Source organism: Monodelphis domestica, chromosome 4 (genome assembly GCF_027887165.1).
Source record: "Monodelphis domestica isolate mMonDom1 chromosome 4, mMonDom1.pri, whole genome shotgun sequence".
In the NCBI taxonomy this organism is placed as follows: Eukaryota; Metazoa; Chordata; class Mammalia; order Didelphimorphia; family Didelphidae; genus Monodelphis; species Monodelphis domestica.
Genome location: NC_077230.1, coordinates 16,953,369 through 16,973,929, shown reverse-complemented (window position 1 = coordinate 16,973,929; position 20,561 = coordinate 16,953,369). Strand labels below are relative to the sequence as shown.

The following is a 20,561-nucleotide window of genomic DNA, read 5'->3' as shown; positions in this document are numbered from 1 at the left end:
AATATGTAGTTCCCTTAAATTACATTATCTTAGTAGGGCTGGTGGTGAGGGAAAAAATTTATAGTGCAAACTAATATTAACTATAGGCTGTACTCAGATGGGGGAAATTATGCCAACATTCCCATTGCAGTACGAATTTTTAATATGCCAAATTGACCAATTGTTTTATTCAGAACAATTAGAAATTCTTATTTCTTTGCAGGAGATAATTAGTGGAAAATTAACTGGCTTAGGAGTTAGGGAACCTGGTTCAAGTCCTGTTCACTACACCACTTTTGGCATAACAGTTTAAATAAAGCTGAATGTTACATTAATTGATGTCTATGGTCCTTATTTCAGAAGCCATTAAGTGCTGTAGAATTATCAACTGTGTAATTATATAAATCTGAAATTATAGACCTGAACTGTGAATTTAAGATTATACTATTATATTATCTTATATTATTATAAGTATATTTTTCCTGATCTATTTTATTTATATTTTCATAATAAACCAAGAAAATAAAAGTGCCTAATACTACCCTGTTTGTGTATCTTTATCACTTTTCAAAGCACTTTATTTTTAAACCCAACATCTGATTTTTTTTTCTTATACCTGTTATGTAAGGTAGCCAATACAAACACTTTTTGACAGATGTAGAGTATCTTATAGTCATATAGCTAGTTAATGGTAAACCTGGGTCTAACGTTTCTTGTTCTCAGCTCAGGTTTTTGCCTCTACAATACTGAGAAATATTCTTTTTTACTAATTTAGAAGCCAAAGGAAAGGAATTAACATTTCATACAAAGTTTTCATTTACTTAGTAATTAACTCTAATCTACTTTGATCACCATATAGTATTAGTAGTTTGTCAGAGGTCCATCTGAAACTTCAAAATTAAATTAATGTTTTGATTGTTCCTATAGGATACTTAAAAAATACATTTGGTCAATAAGCATGTGTCAGCCATTGTACTGGACACTAGGGGTTCAAACAAGCAAAGAAAAAAACAGTTCCTCCCTTCCAAGGTGTCTATATTTCTGTTGGGAAGAAATAGCTTGTATATAGAAAATTAAACATAAGATATACGTGGTATTCTAAGAAGACGGCAGGAGGTGAAATAATATCCAGTTTTAGTTGCTCTGTGAGGTGAGTTCGAAGGAAATAGGAATTCTGTAGTTTAGGGATGAGAAAGAAGAATATTCTAGATCTGGGTGTCAGACATGACATTAAGAGATTGATGTCTTGTTTATGGAACAGCAAGAAGCCCAGCTTGTATAGAATTCTGCCTGAGGGAAGGCCAGTAATATACAGTTATCCTAGAAAGATATACTGGAGTCAGATCATGAAGGTCTTTAAAAAAATAAAAAAGCAACAAACTGAAACTTTGTATTTTATTGTAGAGACAGAGTATTAAGGAAGCTTCTCTTGAAAGCTTTTTTGGGGGAGAAGTTAGGGGAAGAGTGGAGTGGTTGGTAATTTTTTTTTTAACCTCAACAAGACAACCATTTTAATAATTAAGTTTTGGTGATTATTTCTGACATTTTATTGTAGGGTGGATGCATCACACTGTGGATCAGCTGGGAGACAAAGCCACAAAGGAAAGCTATGCTATTCAGTATCTCCAAAAATCTCTAGAGGCAGATCCTAACTCTGGCCAGTCCTGGTATTTCCTTGGAAGGTGAGTTCTCTTCAGTATTTTTTAATGTTCTTTTTAAAATTCCACATTGAAAATTTGCATTCCAATAACTAATTTCACATTTAAAATTAATTGGTTCATTTTCCATGTAAAACAATTTATATCCTTAGAGTTGATACTAAGTTCCATTTCCAAGGCAGAAGAATAGTAAGGGCTAAGTAACTGGTGTGAAGTGACTTACCCAGGGTCATATATCTGAGGTTAGGTTTGAAATCAGGACTTCTTGTCTCCAGGCCTGGCTCTCTTTTCAATGAGTCATCTAGCTACTCTCATCCTTATATACATCTTCTCTTTTAATGTTTACTTTGGATTTCCTTGACTTTCACTTCACTTTGTTTTTCTTTATATAGACTCAAATGAAGTTGATTGGGTCTTAACTCTTGATAATAACTAACAATTGTTTTCATTCTTCTCTTAACCAGCTAACGTTGTGCTTTATTTTTCTTTGCATTTTTTTTATTGTACAGAATGGAATGCCATGGTGATAGATTTGGATTTGATGCCTAACCTAATAGGCTGCTAACAAGATATTGCTGACCTTTTAAACATTATTTTTCTCACTTAAGATGGGAACATATCACTTACCTTAAGGGTACAACAGGAAAGTATCTTATTGCTTGTTGTACTCCTTTATAGAACAGTGCATATGATGCAAAAACAAACAAAAAAATTATTGAAGAATGGTTATCAGAATATTTTTAAAAACCAAGATCATGGACATAGTATAAATTCACTTAACATTGCATTTAAAATTATCTAATGACAAATTACTTTTCTTTTTTAAAAAATGACACAGTATTTGGCTTACCAAAATGAATGGATTTTAGCATTGGCAGGTCTTCAGGATTTGTCATCTTGCAAAATTTATTTCTAATACTTCTGACATGAAATAAAGTTACATTGGTTTGTTATAAGTATTAGATCATCTTTTTATTTCATCATTAACTTTGATTTCCTACACCTGCCTTTCTCTTTATACTTGTCCTGTGTTTGTATTAGTCCAGGGTTCAAGGCAATTTCAGTTTTCCTTATCCTAAACATACTACATAATCCTACATTTAAATTAGAGTAATTTTACTGTTTGAAAGTTTGCTTATCCATATCAGACTTAGAAAAGAACATTTGTTTTCAGTATAAGATATAGAGGTCTTAACTTTGATAGCATGATAAATGTATTTTTTAATTATGAGATTTTTGGTTTAGTAAAAAGTCCCACATTGATATTTTTTTCCTTCTTCAATATCATATATATTTCTTAAATAAATTCTTCTCTCTCCTCCTACCAGAGAGCCATCATTTATAATTAGGGACAGGAATTTTACCTTGATTCATTTTCTATAGGGAATTTCCAGAGGAGGAATTACAGATTGCTACCTTCTGTAAAACTTATTATTTCCTTAGACCGAAGTTAAATGACTTACCAGAACTATACATGCAATAACACACAGACACATACATTTAATATAAATGCATATACGTACGTGTGTGTGTATGCTTTTATACTATTCTCCCATGATAAATTTTGTCTTTTGTAATAACAATAATTAAAAAGTGGAAAACAGTTTAATAAAGCAAAAAAACCCACAAATTTTCATATTATGTATAATGTTCCACACATTAACCATGTTCATTACAGTTCCAACAAACTTTATTGTTGTTACTATTTTTGTTCTTTCCATTAACATTTTTATTACCATTGTCCATTTTATTTTCCTTTTCTTACATTCTTCACTTTTTATAAATATAGGGTTTATATTATTCTTTATTTTAATATCTTAATAATATTCCTTTGTTTTTGTGTGCCACCTTTTGCTTTAGCTAGTCCCTAATGGATGGACATCTATTTTGTATCCAGTTCCTTGATACTGCAAAAGGGATTTTGAAGTCAAAGGGAAAAGACAATTTCTACTGTGTTAAAATAATTTCAATTTGCTTTTCAGAATGATTGAACTCATGCTTTATCAAGAATGAATTTCTACTTTTCTTTTCCCATTCCTACCAATAAAGAACACTTTGTCTGGAATCAGGAAGACCTGAATTTACTTTTCATCCCAATACTTACTAGCTGTCTAATCCTTTGGTCAAATCCTTTAACCTTTGTTTTCCATAGTTTTCTCAACTATGAAGTGTGGTTGTAATAATAGCAACTATTTTTTAGGTTGTGCAAATTAAATAAGATAATATTCATCAAATGACTATTTGGACAATTTAAACATCCTAGCTCTTATTACTTATAATTTTTACTATGTCTGTCTTTGAGGTGAAAAGCCTGAGTTTTTTAGATTTGCATTTCTCACATATGAGTAGTGATTTGGTTCACTCAATCAGTTGTTTATATATCCCTCGACCACATATATGGTTTTTGGTTTTATGAATGATATTTGTCAGTTTGAGTTTGAGAGAGAGAATAATACGCAGTTTGTACCCTTATTGAAGATGTTTAATGTAAAGATATTGAAAATCTGAAAATGAAAATACTTGAATCATGTAACCAACAAAATGAAGTAGACATTTTTATCTTCACAGTCCGTCCATCTTCTCTCAAACAGAAATTTTGTAATCAAAGATAAAACAGCTAATGCTGTCTCTATGCTCTGACACTTGGAACCCCAAAGAAGGCAAAATCTGTGAACTAATACCTAACTCATTCTTACTCAATGCCCCTCTTCCCTTTTGTCCAGCATGTTCCCATTAGCAAAGTTGCATTAGCCCTCTCATAGGCTTGAAACGAAATACAGCACCCACATTCATATACATCCTCATCTCCCCACCTTATTATCCATCTTTCTATTACATTGTACATCCAAAACATAAACTGCTAAAATTTGCTGAGGTCTTGATAGCCAATATTCTGTGCTCTTAAAGATGTCTAGGGAGCTGAGAAAAAGAGGTAGTACTTTTGTCTGGACTTATATTAGAGCCCAGTTCTACACCCTAATTGCTCCTCTCTTCCCATCCCCTCACAGAATATTCCAAATGACAATTCCAAATGACAGATAACTACCTAAACTTTAGCAATAATTCAATAATAGCACTCTTTATTCTCTAACTCATTAATTGAGGAATAGAAGGAATGGGGCATAATGTGCTTAGTGAAGAAGAACCTTGTAGCCTTCTAATCATGATAGAAAGAACCTAGTGTCTACGTGGGACTAGTTCTATCCTCCTAAAGTCAGTTGGGGCAGGTACATTGGCTGGTGAACCATGAACTGTCCAACATGGGAAAAGGCTAAGATGCTTTAGGATCAACTCATGGTGAAGGTCAGAAAGTGAGCAATTAAAAGGACAATTATTGGGGCCGGGGGACTGAAAAATATATTGAGATTACCAGACATCATAAGAGGAAGAAAAATCGAAGACTGTAAATGTAAGGAAATAAACAAGCAAAAGAAAACATTAACAAATGAAGGGAATCCATCCTCCATATCTATTATACAAGTTCCGGATATCCATGATATAATACTGGAAAGTAAAAGAAAATACTTCAACATTTAATGAGGCTGAAGACCCTGTGGATTTTGAGGAAAAATATGGATCTCATAATATGTTGTTCCAGAGTTATTTAAAAAAATTAAATGCTTAGGGCTAAATTTATGGCCTGCATAATAAAAATAATTGGTAAATTTTTTAAATTGAATCTTTGATATTTCACCAAATAGCCCAAAAAAACAAACAAAAACAGAAACTTTCCAACTGATTAGGAATACTTTTATATACAAATGAAGGATAATCTGGGAGAAGGAAAAAAGAATATCATTAAAAGAAAACATACCCTCTATTCAAAACATTGATCTCGAAAACAAGCTTCATAACAATTATGGGTCTTTTCCAGGAGACAACAAAGTAAAAAAATAAATAAAAACCCTAAACCACCATAATGTAAGAAATATGAGAAAAATTACAACCTTTGAGCACCCTCCCCCCTCCAAAGCCAATTTTTAGTAAGTCCACCTGGAGAAAATATCCATGGTCAAACTTAAAGCAATATAATGATTAAATTTAATAATTCCACTGAGAAATAAACTGTTCAACAAGAATGACCTTCAAATTGCATAGGAAATTTGAATATATGAAATTGAAAAGTTTCTGTATCAATACAATTAACGTTTTCTGTTTTGATGTTCCTAGTCTAACAATTTTTAAAATGTTAGTGCTTATCCTTGAGGAAGGATTGACTAAAGGGAGTGTGCAAAATTATCCTTTGTCCTTACTATTTTTCTATCCAGACATGATGTTAGTAGAAGATCAAAGTAAGGAAATGGGTCTTGTTCAGTGGCACATGTTAAACTCAGTGGAAGTGTGCCCCAGATATTGGAGGGGGTCGGGAGGAGGGGAGGGAAGGAACTTGAGTCTTATAACCATGGAAAATTATTCTAAAAAATGTAATTAAAATTTTTTTTAATAAATTAAAAAATAATTTTGAAAAGGTGTGAAAAAGTATAGATATGTTCTACCATTACATATTATGCTTTTGTGATTTGTAATAAGTAGGGCACTTGAATCCAGGCATCCTTTCATTTACTAAGCACCATTCTACTATTTTTGGGGTGGAGGTTGTATTCTTTTTCCTCTTGAAATCTTAGATTATCATTTCATATTTAGGTACGTATACTATTACAGATCTTGGTTTTAAAAGTATACTTGTAAAATGTGAATATAATTCACAACGTTGGAAAATTTTTAGTTAGATGAAAAATTGGTGTATGTACTATAGTGGTAATAGCACTGACTTAGAAGTCCAAAGACCTGAGTTTGAATAATTCTCAAACTAACACTTAATGACCTTAGTCAAGTTATTTCTTCAGTTTTCAGGGTACCACTCTTGTTCTCCTTCTTATTTGTATCTTCACATTTTTCTTGGATGAATCCTCACCCAGAGAGCATCTTTTAACTTTAGATTCTACCCTGAATTCTCTTCTACATCTATTCTATTTTACTTGATGATCTCATCAACTCCCATGGATTTAATTACATTTCAGTGCTGACAATTTTCAAATCCCCCTATCTTGCCCTTCTTACATCTCAAACTATTTTTTAGACATCTTAAACTCAACATGCTCAAAACTAAATTCATTTTCTTTTCTCTTCAAAGATTCCTGTCCTCTCCAACTTTTCTTATTTTACTATAGAAAACAGCACCATCTTCCTGGTCCCTCAGACTTTAATACTAGATGTCATCCTGGACCCCTTCTATCTCTTAAAGCTCATCAGTTTCATCTCTGTAGCATTTCTCAAATATGCCACCTTTTCTCACCCTATGTTTTCTTTATTTCTGTGTCCTGCTAGTGGATCTGCTTGCCTCAAGTTGATATTTCTGTCCTCCATTCAGCCACTAAAATGGTTTTCTTAAATCATGTCTGACCATACTACCTCCTTTCTTGGTAAATTCCAGTGCTTCCTTATCTTTTCTAGCTTCATATACAAAATCCTTTGTTTAGCATTCAAAACTTTTCATAACCTAGTTCCTTCTTTGTTTTTTAATTCTCTGACTGCTTCCTTTCTGGCATGTACTTTTATAGTACAGTATATCTGGCCTCCCTTTTCCTCCAACAATTAAGACATTCTATCACTCAGCTATGGGCATTGTCTCTAGTTGTCCTCCTATTTCTCAAATCCTCTCTTTCCTCTGCTCTGCTTTCTGTCTTGCCTGGCTTGCTTTGTCTCAACTAAAATCCTGTCTTCTACAAGAAGCCTCCTTCTAGTGCCCTTTCTCTCAGTTATTTTCTTTTTAAACATATAGCTTGTCTGCACGTATTTGCTTGTTATCTTCTTCCCAAATTAGGTTGTAAGCTTCTTAAGGGCAAAGTCATTTCATTACCCCAGTACTTTAGTATAGTGCCCTGCTATAAGTAGGTGCTTAATAAGTATCTGTTGACTGATTTTTCTCCCTCCCTTTCTTCATTTCCCTGATCTATGAATACTATGCTATCTTCTATGTTTTATGGCATGATTTCTTAATGGTAACATCATCCATTTAGAATATGGAACAAGGACTTTGGTTGAAGCTTAATTTCTTTAAAAATGCTTTCCAGTATTTATATCTAGCAGTATCATAGGCAAGTTATTTCCTAAGTAGTTAATGTTTTCTAGTTCATTGAACAATAGATTATTGGGTTCCATTGTTCTCTTACCTAGTTCATTCTATTGGTTTATTTCTATATTTTTTAACCAAATCAAAAGATTTTGATGACTATTTACAGTATAGTCCAATATCTAGAAGTCCTATTCTTACATTATTCCTACCTTTTTGTTTCACTATTCCCATTATATTTTATAGATGTTTCATTCTCCACATGAATTTTCATTGATTTCTGTAAAGTATTGCTTTGATAGTTTGTCTTTGTATTATAGTACATTAGCTTCTTTGTTTCATCATTATATTTCCATACACTATCTATGAGCACTGATTATACTTCAGCAATTAAAGAGAATTTTGTGATTGAATTTATACAAATATTGAAGATGCTTTGAAAGTGGGAATTAATCTCACTTATTTTATGTATTTAAATGCTATTGTTATTGATATTTCTTTTCATATTATTCACTATGGAATTTTATTATTCTTAGATGGAGATACTTTCATTTTAATTGGTTTATTTTATAGCCTGGATTTTTGCCAAAATTATATCATTTTGTTTCATTTCTGATTCTTTAGGAATTTTATGTAAACTATCATCTCATCAGCAAAAAGGAATAGTTTTGTTTCCTCTTGATTTTAACTTTATTCCTTTAATTTATTTCTCTTCTTGTTGTTATTGGTGTTTTTAGAGCTAGATCAGTTAATAGTACCTTGAGTATCCTTGTTTTATTTGTGTGTTTACTGAGAAAGCTACTAGTATAATCCTGTTAAAAATGATGCTTCCTTTTGTTTTTTAAAAAATCATTAAAAGTTAGATTCTTCTATGCCTCTACTTTTGTAGGAAAATTCATATTTCTCTTAAATGGCATCAGTGTCCTTAAAAATTAGGGTGTTTTTGTTTTTGTTTTACTTTTCCCTCTCTGCATTTAGTTAAATCACTTTAATCTCTACTATTTCTCACTGGCCAAAAGTAATCACATCTGGCTAATTTCTTTTTGACTATTTTCAGTTAACAAATTCTGGTCACCATTACCACTTGAATAGATTATTGCAATACCTATCAGACTCTTTTAGCATGTAGCTGCTTCTTCCTCTAATCTAATTTGCATACAATTACCAGATTATCATCCTAAAGTGGAACTGTGCTCTTGGCACTCCTTTGCCCCTAAGTCTTCAGTGTATCTCAGGCACCTACCAAGTATAAAATACAGGATTCTTTTCCATATTTCACAACTTCTTTTATGGTGTGTCTCCACTTCCATTGTTCCCCTTTGTCTTTACTACTTATTAGCAAAATTTGACTATTTTCCATCCTGTCAGCACATACCAGTCTATCTCAGTAACTATCAAACAGAAATTTGTATTACTGACTTTTCTTGGACTCTCACCTTTCTTTTCAAACTCCCATTTGAATGTACTATCATTACCTCAGACTTATACTCTTTTACAGTATTTATCTAATCTTCTAAAATAGTTATCGTTTATGCTTTCTTTTCTCTTAATACCACTGGTTTCCCAGTTGCACATTTTGAAACTTTGAGAAATTTGACTTTACCCACTCCTTTTTTGGTAGATTAATATGTGGGAATATGTAAGATATGAAAATATAGATTGGGAAGTTAATTCGTAGGAATAGTATAAAGTATTTTAAGATATAAATAGAGGGGTTTATATTTCATCTTAAAGGACATAGGGAATTATGGGCATGTTTTGTTTGAGAATGGCATTATACCTGTGTTATGGAAAAAAACATTGGCATTTGGGTGAAGTATAACTTAGAGTAGAGACATATTTGAAGCATGAAGACCAATTTGGAGATCATAGTAACACTCTAAGAAAGATGTAATGAGGATTTTAAGTTCATTGATATCTATGTTAGTAGTTAGAATAAAACAGATGTAAGAAATGTAAATAAAGAGTGACAGAAATCGAATACTAATGGAATATGTGATGTGAAAGTAAAAAATCTAGAATAATTTTAGTAATAATAAGAAACATTCAAATAATAATTTTTAAACCTGGGTAATGAAAAAAAATGGTGGAATCTTTTTAGAGAAATATTAAAGTTCAGAAGATAAGTATTTTGAGAGAAAGATAAAAAAATGAATAATGATCTAGACTTTTTAATTATTTTTTTGCCTTTGTATCCCCAGTATCTGTCTCTCTCATTCTCTCTCTCTCTCTCTCTCTCTCTCTCTCTCTCTCTCTCTCTCTCTCTCTCTCTCTCTCTCTCTCACACACACACACACACACACACAGTTTATTAATAAATTATTTTTTACCTGATTGACTGATTGAGCTATCCAAAAGGCAGTTGGTAGTGCCGGCCTGGATAGTAGGTCTAGATATATAGATCTGTGTACTCTATGCTGAGAAATGGTAATTAAACCCATGGGAACTAATAAGATCACCAAGTCATATTAAAGATTTAAGAGGATATTGACACCCCCCCCACTCCCATCCATTCAGTTAGTACATTTGATATAAATAACGAAGTCAGGCTTGTAGGCGGAAAAACATGACACAGACAACCCAGAGAAGAGAGAGGATCTGTTCGTTGTCCAAAGCTATAGAGATGGCAAAAATGATGGACTGAGAAAATCATCAGAATTGTTCCACATATCTATTTTCTAAGTATGTAAAGACTTATGATCAGTAGTCGGGGCACTTATTCATAGTTTATATTTCTGTAGCAGTGCATTAGACAGATACATAGATAGATTGATTGATCCCTGAGACTTATAAAACTTATTTTGATTTCCATGGTTACAGTGCTGGAAAAGAAAAAGAGTAAAAGAACAGAATTTTTAGAACATCTATAAATGCCAGTACCCTAAATATATGCCTTTAACTAACATGTTGACGTACTATTTTTAGAAATTAACAACACTATTGATATTCCAGTGGAAAAGTATAGGAAAAACATAAGCATATTGTCTCTAAATGGCAGAATGTTTCAATCATCTTGGAGTAGGAATCTATGAGAGGTGATAGAGTTGTTTTCATTGTGCATCCAACGGCAATAATAAAAATCTTTTCATGGATACTTCATCATTTCTTCTTATAGTGCTCATGATGGGTATAATCAAAGAGACCACCATGAAGATAATCATAGCTTATGAGCCTACATCTGTTGGAGAGGATGAAAAGGTAGAACAATAACTTGACAAAATATTTCAAACCAAGTAAAAACTAAACTTTTATAGTTCTGGATTTTAATGAGAAGTTTGGTATAAGGGAGAAAAAAAGAAAAGTGTTGAATCAGATTTTAGAAATGAGAGAGAGCCAAGACTTGTTGACTACATCAAAGCTTCATGTATTCATAAAAATACATTTTCTGGACAAATTAGAAGACTATACAAGATCAATATCAACAAACATCCACCCCCTAAAATAAAAAAAATGATGAGAACTTTTATGCAATCAGACTATAAGACTAATTCCAACTAAAACAAAAGTCAAAATGAAGATCATAATTGCAAGAAAGAATAAAGATGAGAAGTTTCTTCATTAAAATTGCAAACCCTTCTACTTGAACTATTCAGAGGAATTATTGTTCCAGAAAAATGAGAAAAGACAAAGAAGATTGATATTGATTATTACCATTTCTTATGAAACTAATATAAAGCAATCACCTCAACTAGGTGGCCAAAAGAAACTAGGAGCTATCTTGGCTGATGAGCATTTGTTATTCTTGCCATGTAGGAAGGAATCAAAGACAACCCCTGTGTAAAATTCAAACTTACTTGTAAAATACCAGAGAAAAATATTATGTTATGAGCACCACTTCAAGACCAGGCAGCAAGTATCTAGAAAACTTAATATTGAGGTCAAAGGTTCTACAGTATCCTAGAATGCATTCAGAGAGATGAAGACACAGGAGGACAATAGATAACTGAGAAATGGGACAAATGTATTAGTGTTTCTCTAAGTACCTATGTCAACAACAGTGGAAAATTTAGACTTGTCCTCAGCTCCTAATGCTTAGTTGATTTTATACCTTTAAGACAGAGCTGGAAGTACAGCCAGATGAATCAAGGAAATTTTTGCTGACCATTATACAATCTTGAAAGCACTAATATCATTTTTCAAGTGATCCAAGAAGGAAATGAAAGCTCTCATCTGTTGTGGGTAATGCAGATTACATTCCAGTCTCTTATGACTTTTCCCATAACTTCCAATAAACTCTACGCATCTCTCCTACCCAGATATGTGCAGTGCTCTTTTCATACTTATCCTTGAGAACCTAAGCAATTCATCAGTCAGTCATATCTTATACTTGCTTAGTTAGTTAAACATTTAAGTGCCCAGCATATGAAAGATACTCTATGAGAACTTTTTTACTCCACTACTTTTCAGTAATATGTATACTTTATATCATTTATGTCTTCTGTTTAATTAGTTATTCAGTGGTATTCTGTAGCTAACTCATGCCCGAGATATCTCCCTTTGACCTGTGGTTGATGACCTGCAACTTTAATTTTTATGAGACTGCCATATAGCACCATTGGCCAAATATTAACAGGATGAGTTTTTTTTCACCTCAGGAAAAGGTTGGTGTAATTAAGCACTGTGTGATTTCCCAACGACAATCTAGACCATTTGCTTGTTCAATTTTTTTATCTAATTTATCGTGAATCAGTATACACACATACAGATAGACCCACTGTATAGATTGCTCATCTAACTGTAAATAACAGTCTGCACAATAAACACTATTGATCTACTTTGTTTTCCTTGTATAGGTGGGTTTAGTTCTTTCAGTGATTATACAATTTTCCACAGGTTGTTTAAAGGAATATGGGAAGTATTTGTTTATAAAATATCTATGATTATGAAAGCTAGCTAATCTCATCATGTGAAATAAAAAGATAAAACGCATAGATATCTCACGTCCTGCACTAGTATTCATAAAATGAAAAAAAGGTCTAGAGAATCCCACATAAGAAACGTCTCATTGATATGGGAACATTTTGCATATGTAAGTTGTTTTCTGCACTGATTGGAGTGAATATAGATCCACTGAATATAATGCTCTAATTGAAAATAATGTGTAGAATTGTTATTAAGTTAATTTTAAAATAAAACGTTAACAGTCCTTTGTCATTCAATTAGTTTATGATTATATAATAATGTTAATGATGTTAATTTTATACAGTTTCTTTTTTAATTTGGAAAAACAATAATTATTAGAATCTTCATTAACCACAAATTAAAGAGTTTCTTATAAAAATTTATTTGGGTGGGTACCATAGTGAAAATGTATGACTTGCCTTGTATGGAGCAGTAATACTTATGTCATTTGTCTATTTTTGTTTGTGCTATAATGTAATACTAAAAACTGGTTGGTTCTTTTCCCTTTTTTTTAAAGGAGTATTATGATCAAGTATTTATTCTGATAATTTCTAAATGCAGTACCCTTTTTCAGCCTATCCATTGTTTAAGAAAAAGCCTGGGGTACTTTTTACTCAAACTTAGTATAATTTTGAAAATTTAAATTGTTTTATACTTTAGTAATACACAATACCTCCTGAGAAAAGTTGAAGCATTTATAGTACATTAATATAATTTTCTTGATTGTTTTTTTTTTCCTCACCCACTCCCCAGGTGCTATTCAAGTATTGGAAAAGTTCAAGATGCCTTTATATCTTATAGGCAGTCAATTGATAAATCAGAAGCAAGTGCAGATACATGGTGTTCAATAGGGTAAGACTTTGTATAAAATAAACAGCATTATGACTTTTTTATAAATCAAATAAAAAACTTTGCATGCTGCACAATATACTAGATATCTTGTTGGGATTAATAATCCTCTTTAGAAGATATTTAATTCTTTCTTTCTTTTTTAGTGTGCTCTACCAACAGCAAAATCAGCCTATGGATGCTTTACAGGCTTATATATGTGCTGTACAATTGGACCATGGCCATGCTGCAGCCTGGATGGACCTAGGCACTCTGTATGAGTCCTGCAACCAGCCTCAGGATGCTATTAAATGTTATTTAAATGCAACTAGGAGCAAAAATTGTAGTAATACCTCTGCACTTGCAGCACGGATTAAGTATTTACAGGTAAAATTAAATAGTATTTACAAAAGTGACAGTTTTTGTTCATGACACACCAGGCAGGAAGGGGTGGATGGCAAGTTTGTCTAGTTGTGTCATGGTGTTTATGATCTGTTTTCATACTTTGTATACATATCATAGCTTGTAGTATTATTTTATGTTCCATTTTTAAGTAAGATATAAAGTATTTTAATATACTCTTTTGCACATTTACTCAGTTGATGCATATTAATTTACATAACTTTTTTTTCTATGTATTGTCTACATTTTTAAGTTTCCATAGCATTTTAGAGAAAGAACACAAACACTGTCTTTCACTCTTGCTTGAAGTTTCATAAGATAATAATTATGAGAGCTCAACTTTGTTCTGATTCTCACAAAGGTTTATATTCTGGTTACCCTCTTTATCCTTAGTATCTTTCTAAAACCCCAAATTTAGAATCTATTTTCTTTAAAACATAATTAGCTACAGCATTTAGGAAGATTTAGTGGACTTGCTCTTACTAAAGTAGGCTTGTGTTAAATTTGCTTTTTACATAATTTTTCCTAGGCTCAGTTGTGTAACCTTCCACAAGGTAGTCTACAGAATAAAACTAAATTACTTCCTAGTATTGAGGAGGCATGGAGCCTACCAATTCCCGCAGAGCTTACCTCCAGGCAGGGTGCCATGAACACAGCACAGCAGGTGAGAAGTTGGGTTATATTCTGCAGGTGCCCAGCTTTAAGGGTTATTTGAATCTTTAGTGGTCAAGCTTATTTTACTAAGTGCAGGACTGGCTTTCAATAATAAAAAGCCTTTGATTTAATTACAAAGGGATTCTAGATCAAGGTAACACTCCCTATAATGTGGGAGAAATTTGGGGTACCAATTTAGAACCTTTGTGGATTTTCATGATTTTGAGAGAAATTTCTCAAGTAGAAATGCTGCAGTGATTATATCCTTAAAAAATTTTTTTAATCCCAAGGAAGGTACACATTCCTCCACTGATAATTCATTTGATTTTGATTTTCAATCATTGTAATCAGCTATGTCCACATAGCTTTGAAAATTATGCAGCTTATAAAAGTTTTTAATTTGAAGGAAAGAATTAAGAGTATATAGAACCATATTTTTGTCTTCCTTCTGTGATCCTTAGGCTTGTAAACCTCATCATCCAAATACTGAACCTGTATTAGGCCTCAGTCAAACACCAATTTCACAGCAATCCTTGCCACTACACATGATTCCTTCTAGCCAAGTAGATGACCTGTCCAGTCCTGCCAAGAGGAAAAGAACATCTAGTCCAACAAAGGTATATATTCTAGAGAACTAGAAAACCCCAATCCAAAACCAGGTCCAAAGTGCACGAAGATTTTGAAATTAGAACATTATTTGTTCTGATTTTTATACTTGTGGACATCAGGGAGTGAAAGGTTTGAGTTTCTCTGATAATTATACATTTTTAACACTGTATTTCATCATGAAATCCTAGCATCATAATAAATAAAGCTAGAGATTAGATTACATGCATCAGGCCATTTTATTCATTTCCCTGCTGCTAAGATATTAAAACGCTTTTCACCATCACTTTCCAGTAGCACCGAAGTTTAAAAAAAAATGTTGGGTCTAAATGACAGCATGCTTTTTTAAAAAGGAATCATTTGTTTCATAATTTGAGGGTGGTGGGTGCGAGGGTGGGTTTAAAGAATCAATATGTTTATATATACTATTAATGATTTTTCCCTTCCCTAAATTTAATATTAACCATTCAAATTGTCATTTAAAAATTCTACCTTTGAAAGACCTTAGTATTTAAAAATAATTTCATAGACAAACTGCAGTATTTTATTCCAATTCATTGTCATTTAGTCCCCATTAGTTATTGTTGTGTGGGGGTAATCACTATATATCCTTTCATCATTTTAACTTTTTAACATGTTTTCTTCAGAATACTTCCAATACCTGGAGTAGTGGCCATACAGTGTCACATCCTCCAGCACAGCAACAAATTCATTCATGGTGCTTGACACCACAGAAATTACAGGTATGTATCTCAAAGAAATGAAAATTTTAAGGTTTAGAATGTTTGTTTTCTTTTAGTCTGCCCAAAAATTATATTCCTGGAAAATTCATCCTTCCTTTGAAAATATACCCACTCTAAATAATTTATCATGTACCACAATGCTGATGGGTTTAACTGAAAGAATCCCCCATTTGGAATCAGAAGGCCTTGGTTTTGAGTCTAGTCTAGCATTTACTATCTTGGTGGCCTTGGAAAAACTTACTTTTAACTTAGCTTGTGCAATACCTATCTTCAGTTTTTGCCTTGAGAATTAAATGAAATAAGATATAGATATATCTTATTCCTTTTCTTGTTACTGTAAACAACAGTATCCACATGCATTTTAGAATCAAACTCCTAATATTTAATACAGATATTGCCAGAATATAGAAGTATTGCAGTGTCTTAAAGTTAATCATGTTAAGGAAAGGTGGGAGTATGTGTGGGGATAAGGGAGACGTGTGGGTCTAAAGTACATTTTTCCCTTTATTTCTTGATTTCAAATTTTAGATTTCTATACTGCACTGGATTTTTATGGGCTATACATTTTAACGTTATTATTTAAATATTTCTGAGGTCAAGCATTTTTGTGAAATATGACTAGAAAAGAACATTAATAAGTAAACTACTAATATGAAAATATGTTAGAGAGACCCTGCTATTGAGATTGAGCTCTCTGAGATGTTTAAGAAATATAAAAATATACTAGGTTTAAATCCCTAATATAATACATTTACATAATAAAATTAGAGAATTTTGTTGAAATTTCTTCTGGAAACTTTTTTTACTGAATTTTGCTTTAACTGGAAAGTCATATGGGACTTGTGAATCTCACTTTTATGAATTTTGTGGTGTTTGTTTTGTTTTGTTCTGTAACCTGATTCATTTCAGTTCCTGTGTATTTGAAGGGAAATGTGAGGAGGAGGAGAAGGGGAAAGGAAATCTGATATTCATTGCATCTTACCCTTTCCTTGTCCCTCAGGCAGCTACAGAATTGAAGGGAACCAGATCATCTGATGTTCAAATGTAGAAAATGCTTTAAAAAGGGCAATCTTTTAAAAAAAAATAACAATTCAGTTTCACCAGCACTGTTTGGGTGCTAAGATGCAGGAAAAAGAAAACAGGATTAAGAGACAAGCAACCTTGGACAGCCAGGTAGCTTAATGGATTGAGAGCCATGCTTAGAGATAGCAGGTCCAGGATTCTAGGCACTTAGTAGCTTTTTGACCTTGGGCAAGTCACTTAACCTCCATTGCCTGACCTTTCCTGCTCTTCTTCCTTGGAACCATACAAGATATTGCTTATAAGATGGAAGATAAGGGTGAGAGAGAGACAGACATTGGGAACCTACTTTCAAATTTAGCTCTTCACCTTTCTGTACCTAAGTTTTCACATTTGGAAAAGAGCTCAGAATAAATGGTCTCAAAGGTCTCCCAAATCTTAATCTAGACTTTTTAAGAAGATAACATATGGACTTTATATATTCATTTCTTCAGTGCCTACAATATGATTAGGTTTGTATGATGTCTTTGGGGAAGCTAGACTCAAACTAAAAGTATTTAATATGGGGAACATTTTATATTTCTGGGAAAATGTAAGATAATGTAAAAGGTTAGTCATTAATCAGAAATATCCAATGATACTAATTATTTGAAACATTTCTAAATAAAAGGAAATGTAGATTTTGACATGTGATTCAAATGATTAAATCTAGTAATAGTTGTAATAATAGTAGAATCTTAAGTATTGGAAGAAACTTAGAAGATACATAGTCCAATACTTTCATCTTACTGTTAAAAGAAGCTGAGTTCAAGGGATTATGTCACACATCTAATTTATAGCAGAGGTTGAAATCAAGACCACATTTCATGGAGTTTTGCTATTTTGAAAGGCTAAGGTTCTTACTTTCTCTGGCTCTTTATTTGTTCTATATCCAGATGTAGTGATCACTTTATATTGGTCATATGCAAATTTTAATTTTTGCTTCATTTTTCCCAAAGCACTTGGAACAGCTTCGTGCAAATAGAAATAATTTAAATCCAGCACAGAAACTAATGCTGGAGCAACTGGAGAGTCAGTTTGTTTTGATGCAACAACATCAGCAGGTGTGTATAAAGTGATTCTCTATGATTTATAAGGTACACTTTCTCCTTTATTAATGTTTAAAATCATTGTAAGTGCCTGCTTAAATTACCAGACTAATACCTTCTATTTATTTTATAGTATAGTTTTTGATATGTACTTTTATTTGTAGTGTTGGAAATAAGTTTTTAGAGAAAACTAAGTATTAAAAATCATTGTCTATTCAGTGCCAAGTATAGTGCTAGGCTTTTGGTAATACAGATATAAAAGTGAATTAAACTGGCATTCAAGAAACTTACATTCTTCTTGGGTTTTTTTTCTAGTTCTCAATCAATAAAATATTCTACTTAAAAGAAAAACCTTGTTTTTCTCTCTTGTACTTTTAGCCCAAAGAAATAAATATTACAGAAAATTCTTCATATATTGTTAAACATGGTATTAATGTGTCATTAACACCATAATATTCTTTTGATTCACATGAGAAATTTATCTTTCTTCTGCCACCCCCCCCCCCCCATCCCCACCCCCCCTAGATGAGACAAACAGGAGTTACACAGGTACGAACTACTGGAATTCCCAATGGGCCAACAGCTGACTCATCACTGCCTACAAACTCTGTCTCTGGTCAGCAACCACAGGTTGCTCTAACCAGAGTGCCTAATGTCACTCAGCCTGGAATCCGTCCAGCCTGCCCTGGACAGCCTTTGGCAAATGGACCCTTTCCAGCAGGCCCAGTTCCCTGCAGTACAGCAAGAACGCTGGGTAGTACAGACACTATTTTGATAGGCAATAATCACATAACAGGAAGTGGAAGTAATGGAAACGTGCCTTACCTGCAGCGAAACGCACTCACTCTACCTCATAACCGCACAAACCTGACCAGCAGCGCAGAGGAGCCGTGGAAAAACCAACTCTCTAACTCCACTCAGGTAATAGGATAACAACTGCATTATTGGTTGGATATGGTGAATAATTTGCCTATATTTTTAACCTTAGAAAAAAAGAAAAGACCTAGTGAATGAGTGAGAGAGAGAGAGAGAGTGAGAGTGTGTATGGCAGGCCATTTGTATCAGTACCTTGTGTTTTTTGTTTTTTTGATGTTTCATTATTTCATCTTCATTTCCTAGATCTTCCTCCCCTCTTAGGGAGCCATTCCTTTTTGCAAACGAGCAAAAAACGGGATGGGGGGGAGCATTTCAAAAAAGCTAGTCATTACATTAGCTTAGGTGTGTCACATCCCTTCAAAGAAGGTTGGGAAGTACCTTTTAGTATCTCTTCTTTTGGACCAACCTTGGCCATTTCAGTTTCATGGCCTTGTTTGGGTTTTTTGTTGTTTCTTTTTATTTTGTTGTAGTGCACATTGTTTTTCTGGTTCTGATTACTTCACTTTGCCAATAGTTCATATAAGTTTTCCCATTGTTTCTGTATGTTGTTAGACATTGTTTCTTATGCTGTATGCTTTTTTTGGGGTAATAATTTTTCATTTTAGGCACTTAAAACATTTTTTTAGCCATCCATCAAATGATGGATATCTTTGCATTCATTTCTAATGTGCTATTATACAACTTGCTTCTTTAAATATTTTGGTTTATATAAGACCTCTTTTTTATTATTGATTTTCTTGGGGATGATGAGAAGAGGATATGCCTAGGTAACTGACAAGCTGATGTTTGAGATCAATATTTTCCCCCAGGATTATCGAATAATTTAGACCTTTATTAATGCAGACAAGAATGAGTACTTGGTTGGCTTGAAGGAAAGCCTGTTTACTTGTACTCATTAAAATTTTTAATTTTCTTAGAAAAATAAGGTTATCAAGGGATCCTCTTTACAGTATTTCATATCCTTGACTTAAAAACTCAATAGGAGATGAACTCTAATAGTATTGAACTGGAAATTTAAAAATGTTTTTTATGGATAAAATGAACTACTGTTTCAGCCAAATAATTCAAAAATACTGTTTTCATGATTATAAACCTATGAAAAAGGAGTGAGAAGAATGAATTTTTAAAAGTAATCATTTTTAATTTTATTCTTTTTTGACAGATAATCTGGACATTTCTTATCTTGAAAACAGGTTTCTTAACACTTCATCCATCCAAACTATAGTCTCACTAATCTTAGTATTTTGAATTCAGACAGTGTCAAGCAATGTACTAGGTGCTGGCCTATCCAAATATAAGGATCTTCATTTTCTAATGAGAAAGAAAAGTATAAAAATACATACATTACCAAATACAAGGTTGTTTTTGAAAGGGAGGACACTAATGAGCATATTAGGAAACACTTCATTTTTTAGGTAGTATTTAAATGGTCAGGTCGAGAATCATTGAGTCCCTACTCTATTATATCATAAAAAAGAGGTAATACCTAATTGTATAAAAACTATGTCTTCAAAATCGTTTCATTAAACATGATGTTTAAGTTTTCTGATTAAATTTCTTTCCTATCTGTTAATTATCTTGTATTTGTTCAGTTTTTGTTTTACAAAATATGCATGGAAGAAGGTATACTAGTGAACTAACATTAGGCCAAAAGTTCTACATTTCAGAATTCTGAAGGCATTGAAGCTGTTTTTAAACTACATTTGTTCAAGAAGTTGATTGTAAAATGGCT

General features: G+C 32.6%; 1 protein-coding gene across 12 annotated transcripts in view; it reads left to right on the top strand.

Moving 5' to 3' along the window:
* Positions 1-20,561, top strand: part of KDM6A (lysine demethylase 6A) — a 252,356-nt gene that overhangs the window by 189,891 nt on the left and 41,904 nt on the right. For 8 of the 12 annotated variants that reach the window (XM_056826093.1, XM_007493302.3, XM_056826092.1 and 5 more), the window contains 8 exons: positions 1,535-1,661; positions 13,366-13,464; positions 13,608-13,827; positions 14,372-14,506; positions 14,958-15,113; positions 15,750-15,845; positions 17,864-17,968; positions 18,479-18,874. In XM_056826093.1, coding sequence (XP_056682071.1) covers positions 1,535-1,661; positions 13,366-13,464; positions 13,608-13,827; positions 14,372-14,506; positions 14,958-15,113; positions 15,750-15,845; positions 17,864-17,968; positions 18,479-18,874 — 1,334 coding nt within the window. The remainder of the gene's footprint in view (positions 1-1,534; positions 1,662-13,365; positions 13,465-13,607; positions 13,828-14,371; positions 14,507-14,957; positions 15,114-15,749; positions 15,846-17,863; positions 17,969-18,478; positions 18,875-20,561) is intronic. The other 4 variants (XM_007493305.3, XM_007493303.3, XM_001366285.5 and 1 more) reach the window with 2 other exon arrangements.